At 41.5% G+C, this 26,701-nt stretch overlaps 1 protein-coding gene across 2 annotated transcripts in view; it reads left to right on the top strand.

Moving 5' to 3' along the window:
- WDFY1 (WD repeat and FYVE domain containing 1) overlaps positions 1-26,701 on the top strand; it is a 66,768-nt gene that overhangs the window by 31,597 nt on the left and 8,470 nt on the right. For both annotated transcript variants that reach the window (XM_053597583.1, XM_053597585.1), the window contains exons 3-8: positions 886-959; positions 4,376-4,430; positions 9,260-9,410; positions 12,610-12,722; positions 15,599-15,725; positions 16,849-16,954. In XM_053597583.1, coding sequence (XP_053453558.1) covers positions 886-959; positions 4,376-4,430; positions 9,260-9,410; positions 12,610-12,722; positions 15,599-15,725; positions 16,849-16,954 — 626 coding nt within the window. The remainder of the gene's footprint in view (positions 1-885; positions 960-4,375; positions 4,431-9,259; positions 9,411-12,609; positions 12,723-15,598; positions 15,726-16,848; positions 16,955-26,701) is intronic.

Below are 26,701 nucleotides of genomic sequence, written 5' to 3'. Positions count from 1 at the left end.
TCCCAAAGTGCTGGTATTACAGGCATGAGCCACCACGCCTACCCTCTTTTGCTTTTTTATGAGAATGTTTTATTTCAAAGTAAACTTATGTTCATTTGTTTTGCTTTGGTTTTTTCCTGGTATGCATTTCCTTTTTATGGTTCTTCCATTGTTAACATTTTTTAGGCTAAAATGAACCCAAACATTTCTTTTTGTTCATTTTATAAACCACTTTAATTCTGATTTTTAGCAGGGGAAGACACATTCAGAGTTTCTTCTTTCAGAAATTTATTCTCTGGCCCATGATTTATGGAAGGATGGGTGGAGCGTGGAAGGGGTGTGGGTGTGAGAAGAGGCATGTGTCTTTCTAGGCGCATAACAATGCTGTGGACAAAGACACCACCCCCTGCCTCAGACTCCAGTTACTACAAACTGAGTTGTGTGCCTCATCACAAAAGCGAGCATTTTTTTACCATTGGGGCAAAAGTAATCCCGAAGTGGCTTCCCCAGCCTGCCATGGAATGAATGGGCATTCTGGTGCAGGGAACCCATGTTTGCACGCTATTCTCTGACCTGTCATGGGAAGAGGTGGCAGGCACAGGATGGGCCGCTTTGAGGGATCAGATCACCCTGAGTCTTCAGCCTTGTTGAGGACAGGAGGGATTTTCAGTCAATGAAACTTCACACTAGCTTGCTTTACCCCAAATCACAGAAATAATTGAGAAGGTTTGCAAAGTTGGCATTTTAAATTAAAACAGCAGAGTTAACTTAAATAACCTTTTCAATTTACATGATTTTTTTCTAAAACATTTTTGTCCTTTTTTTTAAAACCAAAATCATATAGCTTTTATTAATGCTTAACTTTGCATGTAACGTGGTCCTTTTTTTTTTTTTTTTTCCTGGCAGCTCCTTGCTCTGCTATGGCTTACCATCATGACAGCAGACGGATATTTGTGGGCCAGGATAACGGAGCCGTAATGGTAGGTAGCTTCCAGAATGTATTCATTATTTTCTTTCCATTGACTACCCCATGTTCACTTACATTATCTAGTTTAAATACAGTTAACAATAGATGTCTGATTATTTGGCATAAAACATAGTTTATTCGGCTTGGCGCCTGTGGCTCAAGCGGCTAAGACGCCAGCCACATACACCTGAGCTGGCAGTTCAAATCCAGCCTGGGCCCGCCAAACAACAATGATAGCTGCAACCAAAAAATAGCTGGGTGTTGTGGTGGGCACCTGTAATCCCAGCTACTTGGGAGGCTGAGACAAGAGAATCGCTTAAGCCCAAGAGTGGGAGGTTGCTGTGAACTATGACGCCATGACACTCTACTGAGGGTGACATAGTGAGACTCTGTCTCAAAAAAAAAAAAAAAAATGGTTTATTCAGTATAAATGTTAGGTCAAACAAGGTATTAATTTAAATTAGTGTTTAATTTTTAGCTCTTTCCATAGATCTCAGAATGCTATCATGATTGATGGCTGGGTGCTTAGGCTAGTCCACAGACCACAGCTTTTGTCCTGTGAATGGGACCTTAGCAGCCCTGTCCCTTAACTGTGATGGTGGTCAGCCCCTGTCATTGTGCGGGGGGAACCTGGGGAAGAGAGGAGTGGGAGGGAGCAAGCTTAGGGGCTAGTCATTCACCAGCAACTCATAGATGTGGTTAAGGCAATAATTCTCAACCATCTTTGGTAAAAGAATTTCTAATCTATAGACTGGTATTTCCATGGATCTAATTGTATGCATGTATTTATTTTTTCCTTAATTGCGATATAATTCATATGCCATAATATTTACCAATTTAAAGTGTATGATTCAGTGGTTTTGTAGTATGTTCATAGGATTGTATGACCATTACCACTCTCTAATTCCAGAACATTTTCATTACTCTCTCTTCCCCCCAAACCCCCACATACAGTAGTAGTCACTCACCATCCCCTTTTCTCCCAGCCCCGGCAGTCATTAATCTACCTTCTGAGTCTGGATTTGCCTATTCCAGATAGTTTATGTAAATAAAGTAACATAATATGTGTGGCCTTTCATGTCTGTCTTCTTTCACTTACTGTCTTTTCAAGGTTCATGCATGTTGTAGCTTGAATTAGTCACTTCATTTTCGTGATGGGATAGTATTTTGTTATATAGATGTTCACATTTCGTTATTTAGATGTTCATACTTTGTTTATTCATTAGTTGATGGACATTTGGCTTGTTTCCACTTTTTGTCTGTATGAATAATGCTGCTATGAACATTTATGTGCAAGTTTTTGTGTGAACTTACGTTTTCAATTCTCTTGGGTATTAACACCTAGGAGTAGAATTGCTGGATCATATGGTAACTACCTTTAACTTTTCAGGAACCACCAAGCTGTTTTCTCAGGTGGCTGCACCATGTTACACTCCTACTAGTAATGTGTGAGGGTTCCAGGTTCTCGGCATCATTGCCGACACGAGTTGATTCCCCTTGTTTTGTTTCTCTTTGTTTTGGTTTGACGACGGCCACTGGAGTTTTGATTTGTGTTTCCCTAATGACTTGGTGACGCTGAGCATCTTTTCATGTACTCACAGGCTGATATTTGTGTATATTCTTTGGGAAAGTATCCATTTAATTTCTCTGCCCATTTCTAATTGGGTTATTTGCTTTTTCAATTACTGAGTTGTGAGAGGCTTTTCTGTATGCTAAATGCTACCTGAGCATGCAGCCTTGTTTCTTTTCTACCACACATTGTAAGAAAAAGTGTTGTCTTGGGCTACACATTAAATATACAAACACTAACAAAAGCTGATGAGCAAAAGAAAAAGTCTGTGCTTACTTTTCGCAATATCTGACATCGCAGATAAGCAAAACAATCCTCAAGTAATCTTGTGTGCATCCTGCTGGCCGAAGATTGGGCACTCCGGTCAGACCCTTATTAGATACATGACTTGCAAATTATTTGCATTTCTTTCATCCAAGTTTGCTGAAGTCTAATTTATCTTCTTTTTTGAGAGATTACTGGTGCTGTAGATATCCTATCTAAGAAACTTTTGCCTAAACTAAGGTCATTTTTACCTATAAAGATAGTTCTCCTTTTACGCTTTCTCTTGAAAATGTTACAGGAAAACCCTGGTAATGGGCATGCACATATATCACAAGGGGGGATGGGGGAGGTCAGATGGAGGGAGAATGAATGGTGGGATCACACCTATGGTGCATATTGCAAGGCTACATGTTGGATCTATTAAGTATCGAGTATAAAGGTCTTAACACAATAATTAAGTAAATGAGGCGAGGGATATATTAACCAGTACAATGTAAGCATTGCAAATTGTATATGAAATCAGCACATTGTACGCCATAAATGCATTAATGTATGCATGATCTACCTCTTTATGATTTAATAATAATAAAAAAAAAAAGAAGCCTCAGAGTGCAAGCTGCAGATAGCTCAGTGGTGGCAGTGTTTGCATGTTCTCTCTCTAGGGAAACTTCTTGTTTCAAGGGGAGACTGTGTGGTCATAGGATGGCACATAGAATCTTACAGCTCCTGGGGAAAGGGGCGATGTACATCCAGTTTAGCATTAGCTAGCAATTGATCTGTTGATCTTCCCTCATTCCGATTCATGTGTACAATGCTGGGACATTTTCATACTTTGCCAAAACTAGACGGAGCACAGGAAATCCATATTCCTTTGTGAGCTTTTCTTCCCTCATTCTGCTTGGTCAACAATTCGTAAAGTCCATGTCAGGCGAGCACTTGATCAGTAGAATTCTTACTTAGTGATTTTTCTGTAGAGTTTTATCTTCTCAGTTTTATGCTGAAGCTTATTTTGTTCATTAAAAAATTCCATCTTTTCCAATTTGTAAAGTATTACAGAGTTCATAGAAAATTTGGAAAATACAGGGGTATAAAAAGAAGATGAGAACCACTTACAATCTGTGAATTTTTTTTTTTTCTGCTGAGTTTAGTGTATTAAATACGTATGACTTCCCTGCTAGTGGCCGATATACTCAGCGCCTTCCTACTGCTGCTGGGATCTCTGTTAGGGCTGGTGTTTGCGGCTTTGCTTCAGATGCATCATCGTGATGGATTGTTTTGTACATCAAAGAGAACAAAATTAACAAAATTTTGCAGTTAGAAGGAGAGGGAATACAAAACAATTACTTGCTGTAGAAGAAGTGGCTGAAAATGCTGAGCTGCTCAGGGGCACTTTATTTATGTTATCCGGGCTCCCCCAAGAAGCCACGGCCTGAGGACAGGGCTGCGGGAAGAAGCCAGTCACAGTCACCCTTCAAGAGCAAACACGAAGTCCCAGGTCATGTGATAATCATCCTTGGATTTTACTTCATTTTAAAAGTTAAGTTCCTGTTGTTTCTGAAACCCTAACTTTTCTCATTGTGTGCGTTTACTTTTAGGAATTTCACATATCTGAAGATTTTAATAAAATGAACTTTATCAAGACCTACCCAGGTAATTATAATACACACACTCTCTCGCACACATATACATGTAGACAGACACAAAACGAGGCCATCATCTCTGAGATTGAGAATTAGGTTTTTAGTTTAAGGTTTTAGTTTCGTTATATCAATTATGTGAGAAATAATTCTCACATAATTCTCTAGAGTTTTATCATCTTTTTCCTGCTGATTCATGGAGATGCCTGTGCTTTTCTTCCCTCAGTCTGGTCAGTCAACAATTCATAATGTCAAAAGCTGATGAGCAAAAGAAAAAGCACAGCAACTCACAGCAACCTCATGTTTAAATTCTACATGTTGGTTATGTGTATCAGATTTAATTTTGCCAGTCTTCTGTTATTGGACATGTATATTGCTTCCATTTTTTGAGAACATGCACTATTGTGTATATTTATACGCATGTGTATATGTCTGCAGGCTGTGTACAGTCTTTATGTCTGTGTGTGTACTACCGTGTATATGTACATGCGTGTGTATACATCTGCAGGTGTGTGTACAGTTTTTATGTCTGTGTGTGTACTACCGTGTATATGTACATGTGTGTGTATAGGTCTGCAGGCTGTGTACAGTCTTTATGTCTGTGTGTGTACTACCGTGTATACGTACATGCGTGTGTATACGTCTGCAGGGTGTGTACAGTCTTTATGTCTGTGTGTGTACTACCGTGTATACGTACATGCGTGTGTATACGTCTGCAGGCTGTGTACAGTCTTTATGTCTGTGTGTGTACTACCGTGTATACGTACGTGCGTGTGTATACGTCTGCAGGCTGTGTACAGTCTTTATGTCTGTGTGTGTACTACCGTGTATACGTACGTACGTGTGTATACGTCTGCAGGTGTGTGTACAGTCTTTATGTCTGTGTGTGTACTACCGTGTATATGTACATGCGTGTGTATACGTCTGCAGGCTGTGTACAGTCTTTATGTCTGTATGTGTACACACACCGGTACTACGCACAGGTGTGTGTGTGTTCTTTACTCTTGTTCAGACTTTAATCCTGTAATTATGTTTACTTGTATTTAAGACAAAAATCCTGTAAATGGAATAACTAGGTCAAACATTTAAAAAGATTTTTAATGCTCTAGATTTATTTTGCAAACTGCTTTCCAGCAATAGTGTAAGTTTTTCCAATCCCATGAGTAGGGGCTGAGAGTGCCTGCTCATAATGTCGCTACAACATTGCCACCTTATGAAGATTTTTCACCAGTTTAAAGCACAAACATTTCTCAGTTTGAAAATTAGTTAAGCTTTATTTAATGGTGACCACTTGTCATCGTCATGAATGTCTATTTGTGATTTTGCCCATATTTCTAGGGAGTTGTAGTGTTTTTTAATTAAAGTATTAGCATCTTTTACTACAAGGCTTTTACTACTTCATAACATCTGTGGCATATACATTTTTCTCAGTTTTTACTTTGCACTCTAAGCTTAGATATAGTAGAATCTCCATAGCTGACCACCTCCTTAAGTCGACCTAATTTTTATAGGTTGGACGTGCGCCACATGTATTTATCAGAACAGTAGGCCTAGTTCCTTACGTTGACCATTTCCTCATGTTGCAGTCCTTTGGGTGGTCAACTCACAGAGATTCTACTCTATTTTAAAACTTAACAGAAGCAGGTTCCAGATGTTAACTTCAGATTGAAATTGCAAAACCAGAGCAACTTGATTAAGTTGTGGATTCCCAGCAGAGCGATTAGCTGATTCCCAGAAACTTTGCCTGGAGACATAACAATTAGACTCATTTTATTTACCCTATATTTCTAAAGTTTTATTCTTCATGCTGGTGGATAAAGGTGAAAAATAGAATCTAGATGTTTTACATATATGTTGTTCAACTTAGAGAAATTTGGTATAATAATAGGATTATATATAGGAAAGAGATTTTTGAACTTTAGCAAAAAGGCCAAATTGCTTTTCCCTAGATACCATTTCACCTATTCCAAATTAAAGTAGGAGAAAAGTGATATAACAATGACCATATTTCTGAACTTGGTGTATAATGGTAAGGGAAAGAAAGTTTTGTGACCCACTTTTTAATCTTGCATTGTTAAAGAATGTACAAGCGTTAAACAGTGTTATTACAACAATAGAAACAACTTTGAATTCTCAGCTATCAATTTACAAGTTTATTTTTAAAGTAATAAAGAAACTTTAAAGTCTTTTATGAAATACTAACTTAGAAATTTGGAGACCTTTTTTTATATGCCTGGTCAATGCTTTTATCAAAGGGCAAATTCTTTAATAAATTATTTTTACTTATTAAACTATTTCATATTTTATGTGCCATGTTATTTTTGTCCATATTTTGCTTGTGAAAGTTCATTATAGGCTATAAGGCAGCATAGTTCTATGGTTTCCAGACCTTTGTACTTTTCATTGACTAGTAACATTTTTTTTTTTCTTTGCGGTTTTTGACCGGGGCTGGGTTTAAACCCACCACCTCCGGCATATGACTAGTAACATTTTTTTTTTTTTAATATTTTTTTATTTTTAATTTCAACGTCCTTGTTCATTCTTCTTCATTTGAAGTACTCTTTTTTGTCTTCCTCTGGCGATGTTCTTGATGTTAGTAGAGATGGGGTCTTACTCTGGCTCACTGCTGTTCATACAGGTCTCGAACTTCTGAGCTCAGGCAATCCACCCGCCTCGGCCTCCCACAGTGCTGGGACTATAGGCGTGAGCCACCATGCCTGGCCAACTAGTAACATTTTTAAAAAATATTTAAAAGGTTTATACAGGGATTTCCAAATTTTTTACTTGCTAAGTGAGTTTTGAAAAATTAAGCAAAATAAGAATCACTGTATTTCACCAATTTCATAGAAGAGAGGACATTTAAAAAACAAAACAGCAGAAAGGATATGATCTTAGAGATAGGACATTTCTTCCCCCCCAAAAGATAGTTGACTATTCACTTCACCATCCTTACCACAAACTAGTATGAAACTTGTCACTGTTTGAGGTTTAGGGGAAAGTATTTAGAGTCAGACAGACCAAGTTAATCTGTTACTCGTTGGACCTAGGCACGCATTTAATGCTTGCTGCTCAGTTTTCTTATCTGAAAATGGAGATGATACACACCTTGTAAGTGTTCATGCAAATTAAAATTATCATTAAAACAGAAAAAGCACTAAGCCCCACGTGTCACTGAGTCAGGCAGCTCTCAGCTAATGGCTGAGTCAGGCAGTTGTCGTTTCCTCGAATTTAAGATTAGTAGCTATCAGAATACTGTTCAGCTTTCAGGAGCCTTCCTGGGTATTGAATCGTTCAGTGTAACCTTTTAGCAGGGGGTGAATCTGACCTTCACAGAGAATTTTGGGGGGAGTTCCTCAGTTCTTCTGAAGTTCAGATGAGAGCAAGATCAGTGCTGTCTTCATCTGGCCTCTGGCTTCATTCATCACCCTGGGCAGTTAGTAAACATCTGCATTTAAGTTCTGTGTGTAGCTGCCCTGGTGTGGCTTATAATTAACCTGGAAATATTTCAAAGCCAGGTGACAGAATACCTTCCTCATTTTCAGCTAATATCTTGGAATAAAGAACTTGACAAATACTTTGTCTTTATAAATAATAAAAAGTTTCACATAAGCAAAAATTACTCCAGAGATGAAGTGACTTCCTTTCCTTTCCTTTTCCTTTCCTTTCCTTCTTTCACAGAGTCTCAGTATGTTGCCCTCGGTAGAGTGCTGTTGTATCACAGCTCACAGCAACCTCAAACTCTTGGGCTTAAGCAATTCTCTTAGCCTCCTAAGTAGCTGGGATTACAGGTGCCCGCCACAACACCTGGCTATGTTTAGAGATGCTCTCGTTCTTTCTCAGGCTGGTCTCGAACCTGTGAGCTCAGGGCAATCCACCCACCTCAGCCTCCCAGAGTGCTAGGATTACAGGTGTGAGCCACCATATCTGGCCTTCTTTCTTTCTTTTTTTTTTTTAATTGTGTGAAATGGGGTCTTGCTATGTTGCCCAGGCTAGTTAGTCTCCAACTCCTGGGTTCAAGGGCATCTCCTGCCTTATCCTCCCGAGTAGCTGGCACTGCAGGTGCCTGCCATCATCCCACCTCAAAAACAAAATGGGTAACACTATGTTTTAATTTTGGAAAATTGTAGTTGCTCTTATTTACAGTACCAGTGTTTTCTAAAGAGTTAAAACACTAAAGTTGGCTTTGTGCCTGTAGCTTAGCAGCTAAGGCACTGGCCACATACACCAGAGCTGGCGAGTTCGAATCCAGCCTGGGCCTGCCAAACAACAATGACAACTACACACAAAAAATAGCCGGGTGTTGTGGCGGGCACCTGTAGTCCCAGCTACTTGGGAGGCTGAGGCAAGAGAATCGCTTAAGCCCAGGAGTTTGAGGTTGCTGTGAGCTGTGATGCCACCGTACTCTACCGAGGGCACCACTCAAGATTCTGTCTCAAAACAAAACAAAACAAACCCACTAAAGTTATAGACAATAAAAAATATGGCTTTGCTAAGAAAAGTCTGATGCTTTCCACATGGGATTCATCATTAGTTCAGGATTTAGGGGACAAATATCTGCTGAAAAATTTTGAGCATAGAAAAAAAATCTGTATTATTGAAATCCCTCTTGGGCACTCTCTATTTGTAGCTTCTGGTAGCCTTCTGTGTGGGGCGCAGAGAGACGGGGCTTAGTGAGAGTGGCGCTGGGGTGCTGGGTGGGCAGACTGCTGTGTTCCTGCCCACTGGGTAGGCATGTCCGGAGCATAGCTGTGCAGACCAGATGGAGGAGGCGAGCATCAGGTCGTCCTGGGGAGAGTTGTTTCTGAAGGACACATTTCCTCACCTTCCTTTCTGCCCTCACAGCTCATCAGAACCGGGTGTCTGGGATTATCTTCAGCTTGGCTGCAGAGTGGGTGGTCAGCACCGGCCATGACAAGTGTGTCAGCTGGATGTGCACGCGGAGCGGGAACATGCTGGGGAGACACTTCTTCAATTCCTGGGCTTCGTGTTTGCAGTATCCTTCAGAGGCCCAGCTGCTGCTTCCCTGCACCTCAGTTTCTCTGTATTTGCGGATTTTTTTTTCTTTTCTTTTCTTTTTTTTTTTTGAGTCTCACTGTGTCACTCTTGGTAGAGTGCTGTGGCATGTTTGCTCACAACAACCTCAAACTCTTGGGCTCAGGTGACCCTCTTGCCTCAGCTTCCCGAGCCCCTGAGACTACAGGCATCACCACAATGCCCGGCTATTTTTAAAGACGGGGGTCTCACTCTTACTCAGGCTGGTCTTGAACTCCTGAGGTCAAGCAGTCCACCTGCCTCAGCGTCCCAGAGTGCTAGGATTACAGACCTGAGCTGCTGTGCCTGGGCTTTTTCTCTGTATTTGGTTTTGATCACAAATTATTCTGTGAGATCTAAAGACTGAGTGAATTCTACGTATTCATCTATTACCCAAGAACTTCTGTATCTACTTTTCTTTGATATAAATAGGGTTTATTAAAAATAACAAATGATTGGGCGGCGCCTGTGGCTCAGTTGGTAAGGCGCCGGCCCCATACACCGAGGGTGGCGGGTTCAAGCCCGGCCCCGGCTGAACTGCAACAAAAAAAAATAGCCGGGCGTTGTGGCAGACGCCTGTAGTCCCAGCTACTCGGGAGGCTGAGGCAAGAGAATCGCTTAAGCCCAAGAGTTGGAGGTTGCTGTGAGCTGTGTGATGCCATGGCACTCTACCAAGGGCCGTAAAGTGAGACTCTGTCTCTACAAAAAAATAAATAAATAAAATAAAAAAAAAAAAAAAAAAAATAACAAATGATTATTTTTTTTGCTGGTTAAGATTATGGAAAACTCAAGCCCATTAATGTTAATCCCTCCCCTCATTTCGTTGCATCCAAATTGAAAGACTTTTTGTGGTATAAAGAAAAAAGAAAAGGAATTGACCTTCTAGTCACACCCTGCAAAAAAATGTACTGCATAAAAAAGGTTTATAACTCTGGGGCTTGTTAATAAGTGGCAAAGAGCTTTACACAAAAATTTAGCACCCTGACTAGAGTGCCATGGCGTGATAGTTCGCAGCAACCTCAAGTTCTTAGGCTCAAGTGATCCTCTTGCCTCAGTTTTTCCATTTTTACTAGAAATGGGGTCTCGATATTGCTCAGGTTGGTCTTGAACTCCTGAGCTCAAGTAATCCATCCACGTCCGCCTCCTAGAGTGCTAGCATTACAGGTGTGAGCCACCACGCCCGGCCTCAAAACTTTTTCAAAATGTCTTTTTATCATGGAGAGGACTCATAATCCATATAATACTCTCAAAGGTATCTTGGGATCTCCCTAAATGCTAAAAATTACGGCCTTAAACATTTCCGATTACAGTGGCACCTATAGCTCAGTGGGTAGGGTACCGGCCACATGCACCCAGGCTGGCGGGTTTGAATCTGGCCTGGGCCAGCTGAACAACAATGACAACTGCAACAGAAAGGTGGCCAGGTGCTGTGGCGGGTGCCTGTGTTTCCCAAGTGCTTGGGAGGCTGAGGCAAGAGAATCGCTTAAGCCCAGGAGTTTGAGGTTGCTGTGAGCTGTGACACCACGGCACTCTCCCTAGGGTGACAGTTTGAGACTGTCTTAAAAAAAAAAAAAATTTCCTATTACTTGGACTTCCCTTCATGTAGAATTCACCCTTGTTAGGGCCACCTCAGGTACTGTGTGTCTTTGTGACGGCAAAGCCAAGACTGCCACAGCAGACCCCTGGGAGCTCCTCTGGCAGAGTTGAATGTCTGACACAGTAAATATTTTTTTTTTTTACTGCAGAGTCTCACAGCTACCTCAGACTCTTGGGCTCATATAATTCTCTTGCCTTGGTCTCCCGAGTAGCTGGGATTATAGGCGCCCACCACAACGTCCTGCTCTTTTTAGTGAAAGGCTCTAACTCTTGCTCAGGCTGGTCTTGAACTCCTGAGCTCAAGCAGTCCACTGGTCTTGGCCTCCCCGAGTGCTGGGTAAACTTTTTTCTTGAAAGCTTTTGATTAAAATGTTTACTACAAACAAATATGCAACTTTGACCATATACTTTGGGATCAGGTGGGGTGGGGAGGAATACTCAAGGTACATTGCAAGCCAAGTGTTTCTGCTGTGTGCTGGGCTCCTGCAGTGGATTACAGCCAGTGGGGCAGAATAACCACGGTCACAGCCTGGCTTGCATTGCCCTCTTTGACTTGGATTTTGGAATAGTGGTATTTCTCCTATTGTAAATAGTAGTTACCCTATTGTGTATAAACTGATGGTTTTCCACAAATTACTGAGGCTACAAACTGAGAAGGTTTTGAGTTATTACAAAAAGTTAATATATTTTTAAAGTTTAAGTTTACTACTACCTCAAATAACTGCCTTTTGGATTATTAAACTATCCCTAGTAATTTAAAATAAATCATCATTTTCATTTAAAGCTAACTCCTCTAGGCCAAAAGGAAGATAGGTTCACTTTCTACAATTGCTGTCAGTTTTATGTTATTTTTAGAGATATTTCATAAATAGCTACTTTGTTCTAGTGCTTTCTTGCTATTTCCATTACTTAGTAATTTTATTCTTTTATGCTTTTTTTTTTTTAATTTATTATTTTTTTTTGTAGAGATAGAGTCTCTCCCCATGGCCCTCGGTAGAGTGCCGTGGCCTCACACAGCTCACAGCAACCTCCAACTCCTGGGCTTAAGCGATTCTCTTGGCTCAGCCTCCCGAGCAGCTGGGACCACAGGCGCCCGCCACAACGCCCGGCTATTTTTTGGTCGCAGTTTGGCCGGGGCCGGGCTTGAACCCGCCACCCTTGGTATATGGGGCCGGCGCCCTACTCACTGAGCCACAGGCGCCGCCCCTCTTTTATGCTTTTTTATACCTTGATCATAAAGATTAGTCTTCTCTGTCAGCTCCTGCCTTTTTTATTGCCAGTTCCTAGGTGATTGCTTGGTATGTAATGGGAACTCAATGAATTCTCGTTGAAGGGATGAATGAATATTAACTTTCCCAGAAATAATAGCTGTTTTACCTTTTTTCCTTCAATATTTACATATTGTATGATTTTCGGTTGGGTTTTTGCTTTCTTTTTCTAGTTTTAGGCTTGTGCTAATTCTCTTTAAAAATGCGTGTTTCCTAACTTTGAAAACTAACTTTGACTGAAGCTTTTCCAGGCTCTTGAGGGGGATCCTGTTACACATCCTTGACCTCTCTCCCCAGGTATGACTTGGATACGCAGTACGCGTTTGTTGGTGATTATTCTGGACAGATCACCCTGCTGAAGCTTGAACAGAATACGTGTTCAGTCATTACAACCCTCAAAGGACATGAGGGTAGGCTGTGTCGTCACCCAGTGGGTTTTCACCTGGTTTTGGGATCCAGGTTCAGCTCTCAGCTCTGTGGTTTCATGGATAATCAGCGTCTTGTGGTCTGTCAAGATTTCAGCTTGACTGTCCAGATATGGGATTTAGAGCAAAAACTAAGTGGATCGTTCACATTATCAAAAAATCCATTCTAACTTGCTTGTATGAATAATATTTTCTATATTGTTTCCTTTTTGAAATTAATTTATTGTTTTCAGAAGTACTTTAAAATTTCTTGTAAGTGGTAAGAATAGATTTTTGGAAGAATAAATTTTTCTTTTTTTTTTTTTTTTGAGACAGAGTTTCACTATGTCACCCTCGTAGAGTGCCATGGCGTCACAGCTCACAGCAACCTTAAACTCTTGGGCTTACGTGATTCTCTTGCCTCAGCCTCCAAAGTAGCTGGGACTATAGGTGCCCACCACATGCCCGGCTTTTTTTTTTTTTTTGTAGTTGTCATTGATGTTTAGCAGGCCTGGGCTGGGTTTGAACCCGCCAGCCCTGGTGTATGTAGCCAGCGCCCTAACCACTGAGCTATGGGCTTCGAGCCAATAGTTATTATTTTTAAATATGCCAGTTTCTGAGACACTAAACATGACCCAATGGATCAATGCAATTAGAAGAAATGTGTGGGCTGATTCAGAGTCTACTTGGGAAACTGGGTAGGACTGAGGGAAAAGAATTCCTGGGTGGAATTTCATTATTTCCATAGTGCAGGGAGCTGGCCAAGCTCTGTGGAGGTCCTTTAAAATTCCATTGTTTGTAGTGGATAACTCACCATGTGCATGTGTGTCATATCATAAAGAAGTTTCATTGAGAATCCATTGCAGTCAATTCTAATATGAAGGCAGTAGATGTGTTAATACAAGGGTGGGGTGGGGGAATGAGGGTAGGGAGCAAGGGGGCAGATGGGGGTCACGGTGAGACAATTATAAGAGGGACTTTATCTAACAAATGCAATCAGTATAACCTAATTCTTTGTACCCTCAATGAATCCCAAACAATTTTTTTAAAAAAGGAATTTTATTGAAAACTAAGTATTATGTAATGCAGTTTTTACATAAAAATTCTGATATGAGTCACAAAGTATAAGCTTTCAGGGCATCTGGTTTAGATTGAAAAATTGGGGATTTGTAGAAAGGATTAATGATGAACTTGTTTATGATAGTGTTTTATGTGTAACAAGTTAAATGTATTCTATGCTTTCTAGGTAACCTGTTTAGGTGAAATAGACTCTATCAGACCAGGGATCTTGTAGGACCAGGGATCTTGTAGGGGAAAAGGAAGAAAGGAGAACAAAGTTAGAACAGAGGAGGGCAGGAAAGCAGAGGCCCCTGAGGAAACCACTTTCTGATCAAGACGAATTCTCTCATGACCTCCAGGCTCTGAAGTATTTTCTGGGTTGCTAAGGGCAGAATGGGTTCTAGTAACTGCTTTGTAATTTTCGTATTGAAAGACTGTTTGCCCTGAGCCGTCTAGCTAAAGCATATGGGGCATATAGGATTACAGCCAGGTCTGAATTCATGCAGAATTGAGCCCTGAAGCCAGTTTTGCAGAATACCCTGTCTTAACTTTTACTTTTTGAAAGTTTAGTAGTTTTTGAAAAGTAATTTGCTTTTCAATATGCCATGATTAATAAACATACCATAATTATTATTGGTTATGTTACTGGTTCACTTTTATAAAGTTTATTAATAATTTTTTTCCTAGGCAAACAGCAGTCAATGAACAATAAAGGGACCTATTGAGACAGAAATCTGTAGAAAGTAAGATTTGTCCAAGAATACCAAATTTGATAAGTTAGCCAATATAGAGTGTGAAATGTAAGGTTTAGATTCCTTACCTAAATTCTTTGGCATAATTGTGTGGTACACATACAGACTTTTTTTGCTGAGGAATTTAATTTTCTTTCTTTCTTTTTTTTTTTTTTACTTAATTTTTATTATAACTATGGTAACATTTATGGGGTACAATATGATGATTTGATATACAATGTGGAATGTTTAAATCAAACTAATTAACATAACTATCACTTCACTTATTTTTGTGGTAAGACATTTATACTATACCCTTAGTTGTTTTGAAACGCACCCTTGCATTGTGTACCTTAGGTCAGATCCTGCCAAATACCTTCCCTCTGCCTGCCCTCGCTGCTCCCCTTCCCTCTCTCTTCTCTCTCCTCTTTCTTTCTGGACTATCTTTGTGTTTTATCATTCATATGAATGTGTAAGTGTTTGTATTTTGGTCTCATAATAGTATTGAGTACATTGATGTACACTGTGGAATACTATGCAGCCATAAAAGAGGGAGATTTGACATCTTATATGTTTAACTGGCTGGACCTGGAACATATTCTTCTTAGTAAAATTTAATTTTCTTAAACATAGTCATCTTGGGTAAAATGACTGTAAGAACCCAGAAATCTAGAATAATCTATATTTGTGCCTGGTATAAGATAACCACAGTAAACTTCCCTGGCTTTTCTCATTAAATATTAGTTGCAATTTTCTTTTTCTTCAAAAACTTTCTCTGAACTGACATTTCATATATAGCTACTTCATAATTTTTAAAATGCAGAGCAAGGGAATGTTTGTATTCAAAGTGGTCTGATGAACAACTGGAAATCCTAATGCTGTAACTTTGGGTGATGGTGCCAGGCGTCTTCTCTGTGACTCATGGTACCGTGGGTGAATGATCCATTGTACACCATAAAGATGCATTTTTACTTGAATGCTCAGCTGAGCCCACTTAGGTCTTCAGCTGTCAAACGTGTATGTGCTAATGCAGTTACATTTCACCTCACCCTCCCTCCCCTCTGCCCTCCCGCCTCTCTCTCTCACCCTTAGGTAGTGTCGCCTGCCTCTGGTGGGACCCGATTCAGCGGTTACTCTTCTCAGGAGCATCTGACAACAGCATCATCATGTGGGACATCGGAGGAAGGAAAGGCCGGACACTCTTACTGCAGGGCCACCAGTGCGTGACTTCTGTGGGGGTGGGGAAAGGCTCTGGTTTGCTGGAAGCCCCGAGATGGCATTAATATTCTAGGCCTACTCTCTCCAAGAGAGCAGTTTTATAGGCTCTCAGCCTGCTTTTACCTGCTTTCTGTCAGTCCCAAGTGTCTAGTGTTCAGTAGCAAAAATAAAAATACAGGGTTTTCTTTGTTCTTAGTCCAAAGACTACTTGCCACTTTTCTCTCCCGAGGAGTCGCCCCACTGAAATGTCTGCTTACAGCAGGTGTGGGTTGAGACCACAGGTGAGGACTTTGACTGCGCCTGTAATGCATTACTAAGCTCTTCTTGAAATGGTTGCTTAACTTTCTTTCTTTTTTTAATTCTAAGAGGTCTTTCAATAAGGAGTAACGTCTGGTTTGACAGTCTCATTCGCCTAAGTGATGATCTTGTCATATTTTGGCTCTTGCCTTCTAGTCTGGAAAGGAAGAGGAATTCCTCCTTTGCCCCCCTTTTCCTTCTACTTTGTTGGTTAGGCTGTAGCTATTTACCGTAATCACAATCAGGTTGAAAATTAACCAAAGGAAAGTTCTGTGTAAAAATAGACAGGCCATGGGCAGCGCCTGTGGCTCAAGGAGTAGGGCACCGGTCCCATATGCAGGAGGTGGCGGGTTCAAACCTAGCCCCAGCCAAAAACCACAAAAAAAAAAAAAAATAGGCCAAGTCTGGGGGCAGTGGTTCACACCTGTAATCCTAGAACTTTAGGAGGCGAAGGGAGGATCACTTGGGGCCAAGAGTTTCAGATCAACCTGAGCAATGTAGTTTTCGTCTCTACAAAAAATAGAAAAATTAACTGGATGTTGTAGTGTGCCTTTAATCCCAGCTACTCGGGTGGCTGAGGCAGGAGGATCACTTGAGCCCTGATGGTGGTAGTGAGATCCTGTCTCAGTCACTCGCAATAAACAGGCCAAGAGAATGTGCTTTGAGCATCCAGGGGAGCCATCTGACGGGCATGCAGGAAGGAGGCCGATTTCTCCCCTCCTTGGTGTGTGTGTGCATGTGCACACGTGTGTGCCTGTGCTACTGGGGATCCCCATGGTTTGTTTTTCCACATTGAGACAGGTGACTGTTGTGTGTCTCCTTTGCAGTGACAGGGTGCAGTCTCTGTGTTACCTTCAGCTCACGCGGCAGCTCGTCTCCTGCTCCTCGGATGGTGGGATCGCAGTGTGGAACATGGACGTCAGCAGGGAAGAGGTGAGAGGCGCAAGCAGGGCAGTGCCGTCAGCAGAGACCCTGGCAAGCTGGCTTGTCAGCCTTGCCTCCCGTGGGCTACAGAGGCCAGCCCGGGTACAGGCAGTCCCCAAGTCTCACTCTTCTGCCTATGGGTGATCGCTTTGCACGGCATCTTCTGTTCACTTGAGGGCTCGACCAGCAACAGGCAGTGCATACAGTCAGCATGTTCTCAGCCTGGAGAAACACAGAGGGAACACTTGAGTCCGTCTTGTGGCACATCCAGGGACTAGACTGCATGGAGCCCTGCGGAGCACTATGGTTCCCTAGGTCCTTGTACAGAAAGGAAACCACCTGCAGGGATAAAGCTGGTGCTCAGTATTTTTCTGGGAAAATACATTTCTGTTTCTCTGCTTTTACTTCCCAGGAGTTCTGTTCCATTGAGATCATGTCAACATGGTTGTGCTTGTCTCAGGTGACCTGATTTCTAAATTGGTTGGGCCACTAACTAGTTGGGAGCCATTGTTTAGATAAGTACTGTAATTTCTCCGAGTGTCAGTTTCTTCCTCCATAAAGTAAAATTGTTGAATGAAATAACTTGTAAGTCTTCTTTAGACAGACACCTCAGTTGTCTAAGCAACCTCTCTTTTAAAAAAATACTTTGAATAGTGTTATAGTTAATTATCTTGACCTTGTTATTCTGTGATTGTTCAATTATTTATTTCAGACAGATTTCGGAAAATGGACTTTCTGGGCCCAGGGATATGTGCATTCCAGACAGGGTTTCCATTCTCATCTTTGCCTGCATTTAGAGAACTAAGCGGTGTCTATAGCCTGTGATATCAGCAGCAAGAGTTGATTCCAGAGAAGATTTAAGAGTATTAGGGATGTTAATGATTCGTAGTCTAACTTTAGAAATATTTGTTGATCATCTATAGGTTTGCCACACAGTATGGAAACTTAGGCAGATATGAATAATAAATGGCTTGTGGATATCTCATGGTGACATTACTCTGTTGAGTGACAACCTGCTATCTGTCCAGCGTGCTGTCCTTCATGGCAGCGTGTAGCTCAGCGTGCCGGCAACACTGCAGTGGACAGGACGTGGGAGCACTGCCTTCCCACCAACTCCTACACATGCGTCCACTTGTTGTGGACTCCCATTCATTGTGCGTCTGATTCTCAAATGATTAAACCCGTATTTTTAGCAAACCCCAGGAGAAGTATCAGGAATCAATCTGTTAGAAACAATAGCAGTGTTGTTCACGTCTGGATTTATTGGCTACCATGTTTACATACAATGATTCTTGCTCATAAGAAGCTTATAATCTAGTGAGAAAGAAATAGACTTCCCTATAAATAATAAAGTGCTGTCCACAATGCAGAAACGTACTGATCTCAAGGGTTTTTAATACCTTGTAAGAAAGACAAGCCAAAGAGAGGAAATTCTGATTACATGTCTACTGGTTAATATTATTAAACAGTCATCTTGGATTTTTAAAATTTAAAAAATTTAAGTTTAAAATTCTGTTGGTGGGCTTAGAGTAACTCATTACTGGACATAGATAACACAGGCTTATTATTATAGAAAGTATAGTATTCTCTTTAAAAAGTTGTATTCAAACTGTGTTTTGTTTATCAGCTATGGGTTAGTTGGACCCAAACAGCTAATATTCCGTTCTGTTTTCTGGGCTTTTGGCCCATCGTTTTTCTGTCTTATTCTGGGAGAGCAGAAAATTCAGAGACAGAATGTGTCCCTGGGATAGCAACAGAAGGCAATTGTTGGAAACAACCGTTTTTTTTTTTTTTTTTTTTTTTTGTAGAGGCAAAGTCTCACTTTACTGCCCTCGATAGAGTGCCGCGGCGTCACACGGCTCACAGCAACCTCCAGCTCCTGGGCTTACGTGATTCTATTGCCTCAGCCTCCCGAGTAGCTGGGATTCTAGGCGCCCGCCACAACGCCCGGCTATTTTGTTGTTGTTGTTGCAGTTTGACAGGGGCTGGGTTTGAACCCGCCACCCTCGGTATATGGGGCCGGCGCCCTACTCGCTGAGTCACAGGCGCCGCCCCAGAAGGCAATTGTTGGGACCAGCACTGCTGGTGGCTCTCCCAAGGGTTTACAACTTGGATTTCACTCTGCTGTCCTTATCTTTGGTAATTCTTATGGAGAAAGTATTTAGGACTTAGGAGCAGGATTCCTACTTTCAAGGTTTTATCATTGTGGAATGCGATTGTGTATGTGGGGGACGAAAAAAATAGTCCCATTAGGCAAGGTGCTTCCTGTGTGGGCAGCTCACCACATCTGTGGGAGAGGCGGGAAGGCAAATTGTGTCAGAAGGATGATTATTTTTAGTAGCCTGACAATGTGGTGGTTGACAGATGTAGAAAAAGTGAAACAATCATTGCACTTGATTAATACTCTCTTTTGCTCTTAGCACAAAACTTTTTCCCTTAGACAGAAGTATATAGCAGAATGGCTCATGGTATAGCTTATAAAGTAAGATGAAAATTTTTTTTTGAGACAGAGTCTCACTCTGTTGCCCCAGGCTAGAGTGCTATGTCATCATAGCTCACAGCAACTCAAACTCTTGGGCTTAAGTGATCCTTCTACCTCAGTCTCCTGAGTAGCTGGGACTACAGGAGCCCACCACAATGCCTGGCTAGTTTTTCTGTTTTTAGTAGAGATAGGGTTTTGCTGTTGCTCAGGCTGTTTTATAACTCCTGAGCTCAAGCAATATACCCACCTCAGCTTTCCAGAGTGCTAGGATTACAGATGTGAGCCACTGTGCCTGACCTGATATTCTGAGTATTAAAAGAAATTAAGTTATTGAGGGTGGCACCTGTGGCTTAGTGAGCAGGGTGCCGGCCCCATATACTGAGGGTTGCGGGTTTGAACCCGGCCCCGGCCAACCTGCAAAGAAAAAAAAAAAAAATAGCTGGGTGTTGTGGTGGTGCACCTTGGTACTGTAGTCCCAGCTACTTGGGAGGCTGAGGCGAGAGAATTGCCTAAGCCTAAGAGCTGGAGGTTGCTGTAAGCTATAATGCCACAGCACTGTACCCAGGGTGACAAAGTAAGACTCTGTCTCTAAAAAAAAGAAATTAAGTTACTATTTCTTATACTAAAATGTGGTCCCAGGGCTGGGCGCGGTGGCTCACGCCTGTAATCCCAGCACGTGGGAGGCTGAGGTGGGTGGATTGCTTAAGCTGACAAGTTTGAGACCAGCCTGAGCCAGAGTGAGACCTCCTGTCTAAAAATAGCAGGGCATTGTGGCAGGCGCCTGTAGTCCCAACTATTGGGAGGCTGAGGCAAGAGAACCAATAGCTTAAGCCCAGGAGTTAAGGTTGCTGTGAGCTATGATGCCGTAGTACTCTACCAAGGGTGACAAAGTAAGACTCTGTCTCAAAAAAATTAAATAAAATAAAGTAATCCCAAAAGGATTTGTTTGTTTTTTAATAGCTGAGTAGATGTAGTACAGAGGGGTAAATAGCCTGTGATCTGTAAGGTTCTGACCATGAGTTAGGGTTTTATACAATTTATGGAACTCCCTTAGGCAGGGCATAGAGGATTGGCTCCAGGTTCCCCAGTTCCAGATGCTTGTCTGGAATTACTTTTTCAGGCCCCCGTCGATACTGACCGCAGCATTGCCAGCCCACCGTAGCTGTCAACCACCACACTGTCAGGTTAGAAGCACATTTGCCTCCCTGCCAGGCCATAAAGAAAGGCTCCTTCCTGCAAGTAAGCACAAAATATAAATGAGCCAGTAACAGTAATTACAGAACTTTATTTTAAATTAGTGAATTACAGATTATTACATCAGTGCAGTGAGTACAGCAATTAGTGGTAACAGTGCAGTGAAATTATTCTTGTCATATCATGATGTTCAGATTAGGCAGATGGAACAAGATACAGAAAAGAGGGAAACAGTTGTAACCCTTGATTAACATTATTATCTTTTGCTCTTTTAAACACAAAATGTTTTTTCCTTAGATAGTAAGTACAGAGCAGGATGTTCATGGTAGCTTATAGTGTAACACTGAATTCTGAGTATTAATAGAAATAAAGTTGTGGATGTTTCTTATCCTAAAATATGTTCCAAAAAGCCTATTGATTTCTGATTTTGATTTTCTTTTGTTACCACAAATTATTTTAAGCATATTCTTTTTTCCCTTTTGCCTCTCTACCTTTCAGCTTAGCAAATATTCCTTTATAAACCCTTGAACAGGATTTTGCTCCCAGAGGCAAGAGTTTGGTTCTATAGGCTGCCATATCTTAGAGCCATGCGTGGAGACCTTCATGTGCTGAGGTGCATAGGCCCCCTTTACAGAGGCCTGTGGGGTGTAGTAGACAGACAGATGGACACAGGCTGGATACCAGGATCTCCCTCTGTTCACTAGCCATGCACAGGTGCTTAAAGCTCTAAGCCAGTTTCTTCACCTGTAAAATAGGGATAACGTTGCTCTCTCTCGTAAGGTTGTGATGAAAATTAAGTGGAACAAAGCAGGTAAAATATTTGGCTCACTGCCTGAACTTATGTGGCACTTACTGTGTGCTGGGCACTATTCAAAATACTTCTCAGGGCGGCGCCTGTGGCTCAGTGAGTAGGGCGTCGGCCCCATATGCTGAGGGTGGCGGGTTCAAACCCAGCCCCGGCCAAACTGCAACCAAAAAATAGCCGGGCGTTGTGGCGGGCGCCTGTAGTCCCAGCTGCTCGGGACGCTGAGGCAAGAGAATCGCTTAAGCCCAAGAGTTAGAGGTTGCTGTGAGCCGTGTGATGCCACAGCACTCTACCCGAGGGCGGTACAGTGAGACTCTGTCTCTACAAAAAAAAAAAAAAAGAATTAGCTAAACAGCGGCGCCTGTGGCTCAAGGAGTAGGGCGCCAGTCCCATATGTCACAGGTGGCGGGTTCAAACCCAGCCCCGGCCAAAAAAAAAAAAAAATACTTCTCAAATATCAACTCGTTTAATCCTCAAAACCTTACAGATGTACACCTCTGTTATCTCCTTTTTACTGATGAGGAGATCGAGGCATGGAGAAGTCAAGAAGCATTCATGAGGACACGGGGCTGCCTGATGGTAGAGCCAGGATTCTAACTCAGGAGACCTGACCCTGAGACTGGGCTGTTATAGCCACTTACAGTGACTATTAGAAAGGAATTGAGAATTTAAAGATGACTTATATGTATGTAAAAAAAAAAAAAACCTTGCTTGACATTGAGTCATTTGAAAACATTAGAATGTTAGGAATGCACTGATGTATCGCTTAACTGACATTGCTCTTATAAACATAACCATTTTGGGCGGCGCCTGTGGCTCAAGGAGTAGGGCGCCGGTCCCATATGCCGGAGGTGGCGGGTTCAAACCCAGCCCCGGCCAAAAACCAAAATAAATAAATAAACATAACCATTTTGATGAAAATGTCCACATTTGATGTACTTTACTCATTTCTTTCCCTCCCTCCCTCCCTCCCTTCCCTTCTTTTCCCTTCCTTCCTTCCTTTCTTTTCTTTCGTTCCTTCTTCTTCTTCAGAGCTTTCTCTGTTGCCCTTTCTTTCCTTTCTTTTTTTCTTCCCTTTCTTTCCTTCTTTTCCTTCAGAGCTTTACCCTATTGCCCAGGCTGGCGTGCTGTGGGATCAGCTTAGCTCACAGCAACCTCAGACTCCTGGGCTCAAACTATCCTCCTGCCACGACGCCCAGCTAAGTTTTCTATTTTGAGTAGAGACAGGGTCTTGCCTCTGGCTCGGGCTGGTCTCCAACTCCCGAGCTTGCGCCCTCCTCCTCCCTCGGCCTCCCAGAGTACTGACTCTTTTTGCTGGTGCAGTGTCACTGTTCTGACCATGAATCCTGTGTACTGCATGGTGATAACATTTTGTATTTGCACACAAAATTCTTTCACATAGAAGCAGCAAAGTTTTTCCTGAAACTATTTTCTTGCCTCCAGTTGTACCCTCCTTAGTCTCTTCTGGGACAGATTTTAATCTGTTTTGAACCTGGAAACAGATTATTAAAACTTATAGATAAAAACAGGAGTCATAAATGAGAGGTGAAGGGGAAAACATACAGACTTTTCCTTCAGGTATTTCTTTCTTCTTTTTCTTTTTTTAAAATACATTTGGAAGTGTTTAATCCTCCTCTGTTTTGGTTGAGGACCAGCCTTCTGAATTCCAGACAACTAAAGTTTGTTTTCTTAAGGTTTTTATTATAAAGTAATATTTAATGGATATTATGTGATCAATGGAAATAGAAAAATTCAGCATATTAACTGTAGACAAAAGTAAATTTCTGGAGCACGTGAGGAATTGGCAAGTTGGCAAATCAGTGTTCTTTTCCTAGGTCACGTTTGGCGTGGTAAACACAGAGTTCCCAGCTGCCGAGTAAACTCACTTCGTTTATTACTCAAGCCTTCACTGTGTCCCCCTGAAGACACCATAGCCCTTCCTAGCGTTGGTTGGAAATGGCAGTAGTGAATATATTTTGTGCCATTTCTTGTTCCATGTGGCTGGTTTTGTAGGAGTTACACTTGGGTGTGTCCCAAACATAAGACTAGGAGGCTGCATCTGCTGTTTTTCCCCTGAGCTGTGGCTGTGTCTCCCTTAGGGACAGTGTCCCCAGGCAGTAAAGCAGCCGTCACCAGCCTTCATCTCCCTTCTGCCAATCACAAAGACATAATGTAGATACGTCTGTTTACTACATGAACAAAGACCTAATTCTAACTCAAGATAGTAATTTTCCCACGTAGGCGCATGTCTCTGAGTCACGCTTGCCTTCTTCCCTTCTTCCCTTCTCATTCCAACATTACCCTGGTTATCTAGAGAAATCTCTATTCTATCTCAGCCCTCTTCAGTCTACTTATGAGTGCCTTCTGTTCCCCACCCCTAGAAAAAAAGAGCTTTGGGTTATCACACTGGTTAACATAGCCTTCCTGGCATTTTCTTAGTTATTGTGTTGAGACATTTACATTCTACATTTACTAAGTTTCACATGTACCCTTGTAAAATGCACTGCAGGCGTAATCCCACTGATCACCCTCCCTCCGCCCACCTCCCCCACCTCCCTCCCTTTCCCCCTTCCCCCCCTTCCTCCCCTCCCTCTCCCCTACCCCCTATTCTTAGGTTATAAGTGGGTTATAGCTTTCATATGAAAGCCATAAATGAGTTTCATAGTAGGGCTGAGTACATTAGATACTTTTTCTTCCATTCTTGAGATACTTTACTAAGAAGAATATGATCCAGCTCCATCCATGTAAACATGAAAGAGGTAAAGTCTCCATCTTTCTTTAAGGCTGTATAGTATTCCATGGTGTACATATACCACAATTTATTAATCGATTCGTGGATTGATGGGCACTTGGACTTTTTCCATGACTTAGCAATTATGAATTGGGTTGCAATAAACATTCTGGTACAAATATCTTTGTTATGATGTGATTTTTGGTCTTCTGGGTATATGCCCAGCAGAGGAATTACAGGATTGAATGGCAGATCTATTTTTAGATCTCTAAGTGTTCTCCAAACATCTTTCCAAAAGGAATGTATTAATTTGCATTCCCACCAGCAATATAGAAGTGTTCCCTTCCACTTCCACGCTAACATCTCTGGTCTTGGGATTTTGTGATATGGGCTAATCTTACTGGAGTTAGATGATATCTCAAAGTAGTTTTGATTTGCATTTCTCTGATGATTAAAGATGATAAGCATTTTTTTCATATGTCTATAGGCCGTGTGCCTGTCTTCTTCAGAGAAGTTTCTCTTCAAATCCCTTGCCCAGCCTGAGATGGGATCACTTGTTCTTTTCTTGCTTATACGTTTGAGTTCTCTGTGAAGTCTGGTTATTAAACCTTTGTCGGAGACATAATCTGTCTTCTCCCATTTGGAGGGCTGTCTACTTGCTTTACTTACTGTGTTTTTGGCTGTGCAGAAGCTTTTTAGTTTGATCAGGTCACAGTAGTATATTTTTGAAGCTGCTTCAATTGCCTAGGGGGGTCCTCCTCATAAAATATTTGCCGAGACCGATTTCTTCAAGTATTTTCCCTGTACTTTCTTCTAGTATTTTTATAGTTTCGTGTCTTAAGTTTAAATCTTTAATCCAGTGAGAGTCTATCTTAGTTAATGGTGAAAGGTGTGGGTCCAGTTTCAGTCTTCTACAGGTTACCAGCCAGTTCACCCAGCACCATTTGTTAAATAGGGAATCTTTTCCCCACTGAATGTTTTTAATTGGCTTGTCAAAGATCAAATAACGCTAAGTAGCTGGATTCATCTCTTGGTTCTCTCTTCTGTTTCGTATATCTACCTCTCTGTTTGTTTTTTACCTTGTTTAAGCCATTGCTATTTCGGGTCTTTTGCTCCTAGCTGGAGCTAATCCTGACTGATATAGGAATCTAGTGGTAAATTCTTTTTTCAACACGTCTAAGGTTGTTTTCACATTTTTTTTTTATTGTTTGGGACACATTGAGGGTATAAAGAATTAAGTTACACTGATTGCATTTGTTAGGAAAAAAGACCTTTCTTCCACATGTAGAATTGTTTCTAGTGACAGCTAAAATAAGCGCTAGGAAGACTAATGGTTTTGGTGCAATTTTCTAGGAAACAAACTGAAGAACTAAGGGCACCCATCTTGCAAACCACCAAAACTCCCTTTAAATTCTCTACAAAACTCCCCATCTTCACAGAATATTTTCTTAGGGTCAGTGTAACTCAAAAATTCTGTGATTCCACAATCGTTATCTCCTTCTATCAGATACTGTTTCCTTGAGTGTTAACTTTCAAGATTAAGAAAAAATGATCTCTTTATACTATTTAGATTAATTTATAGAAAATAATATTTTCCACTATTTTCATTGCATCTATATAATGTTAAGTGATTGGGGTTAAGCAGTTTTTAACAGAGAGTACAATTTGTAACTTTTTTATTTAGAGAAATGCTTTGTATTTTCTAAGTTCTTAATAAAGCAGTTTTGAGAGTTTAATTCTTCTGTTTCAACAAAAGTGCATTGAAAATCTGCTGTGTGACAGGCTATAGATATGTAAGGATGAATAAAGCTAACAAATAACTCATTGGCTAGTGGGGGAAAGAAATGTGCACAGAGACTTAATGGAATCAGAGCTCACTACTCAATGGAGGCTGCGGGATGGGCGTGTGGCTCCCACCGGGGCCCGCTACTGAGAGCTGGGAAGGGCGGGAGGAGGTGAAGCTGCCTGCGTAATGCCCACCTGGAACAACTCGGCTGCCGTTGGTCACCTGGGACCCTGCAGCTTTTCCAAGTGGTAGTTCCCCAGATTCTGCAAAAGTGGCTTTTTACTCAACTGGATAGAGATTTCAAACAACTTTGGTATAAAAAGATATATGTAGGTCAGGTGCACCTAGCACTCTGGGAGGCCGAAGTGGATGGATTGCCTGAGCTCAGGAGTTCAAGACCAGAGTGTGCAAGAGTGAGACTTTGTCTCTACTAAAAAAAAATTGAAAATTAGCCAGGCATTTTGGAGGGTGCCTGTAGTCCTAGTTACTTGGGAGACTGAGGGAAGAGGATCACTTGAGCCCAGGACTCTGAGGTTGCTGTGAGCTATGACACCACGGCACTGTATTCTGAGCAACAGAGTGAGTCTCTCTCTCTCTCTCTCTCTCTCTCTCTATATATATATATATATGCAACCCTATATATATATAAACAACCCATATATATATATATATATATATGTATATATATATATATAAAGACAACCCTTAAGAGTTCATAGTCATGCGGGCTTTCATATGAGGAAGTATCACTTTGTTAA

Source organism: Nycticebus coucang, chromosome 7 (assembly GCF_027406575.1).
Source record: "Nycticebus coucang isolate mNycCou1 chromosome 7, mNycCou1.pri, whole genome shotgun sequence".
In the NCBI taxonomy this organism is placed as follows: Eukaryota; Metazoa; Chordata; class Mammalia; order Primates; family Lorisidae; genus Nycticebus; species Nycticebus coucang.
Note: the sequence above shows the minus strand (reverse complement) of the source record. Positions and strands in the feature narration are given on the sequence as shown.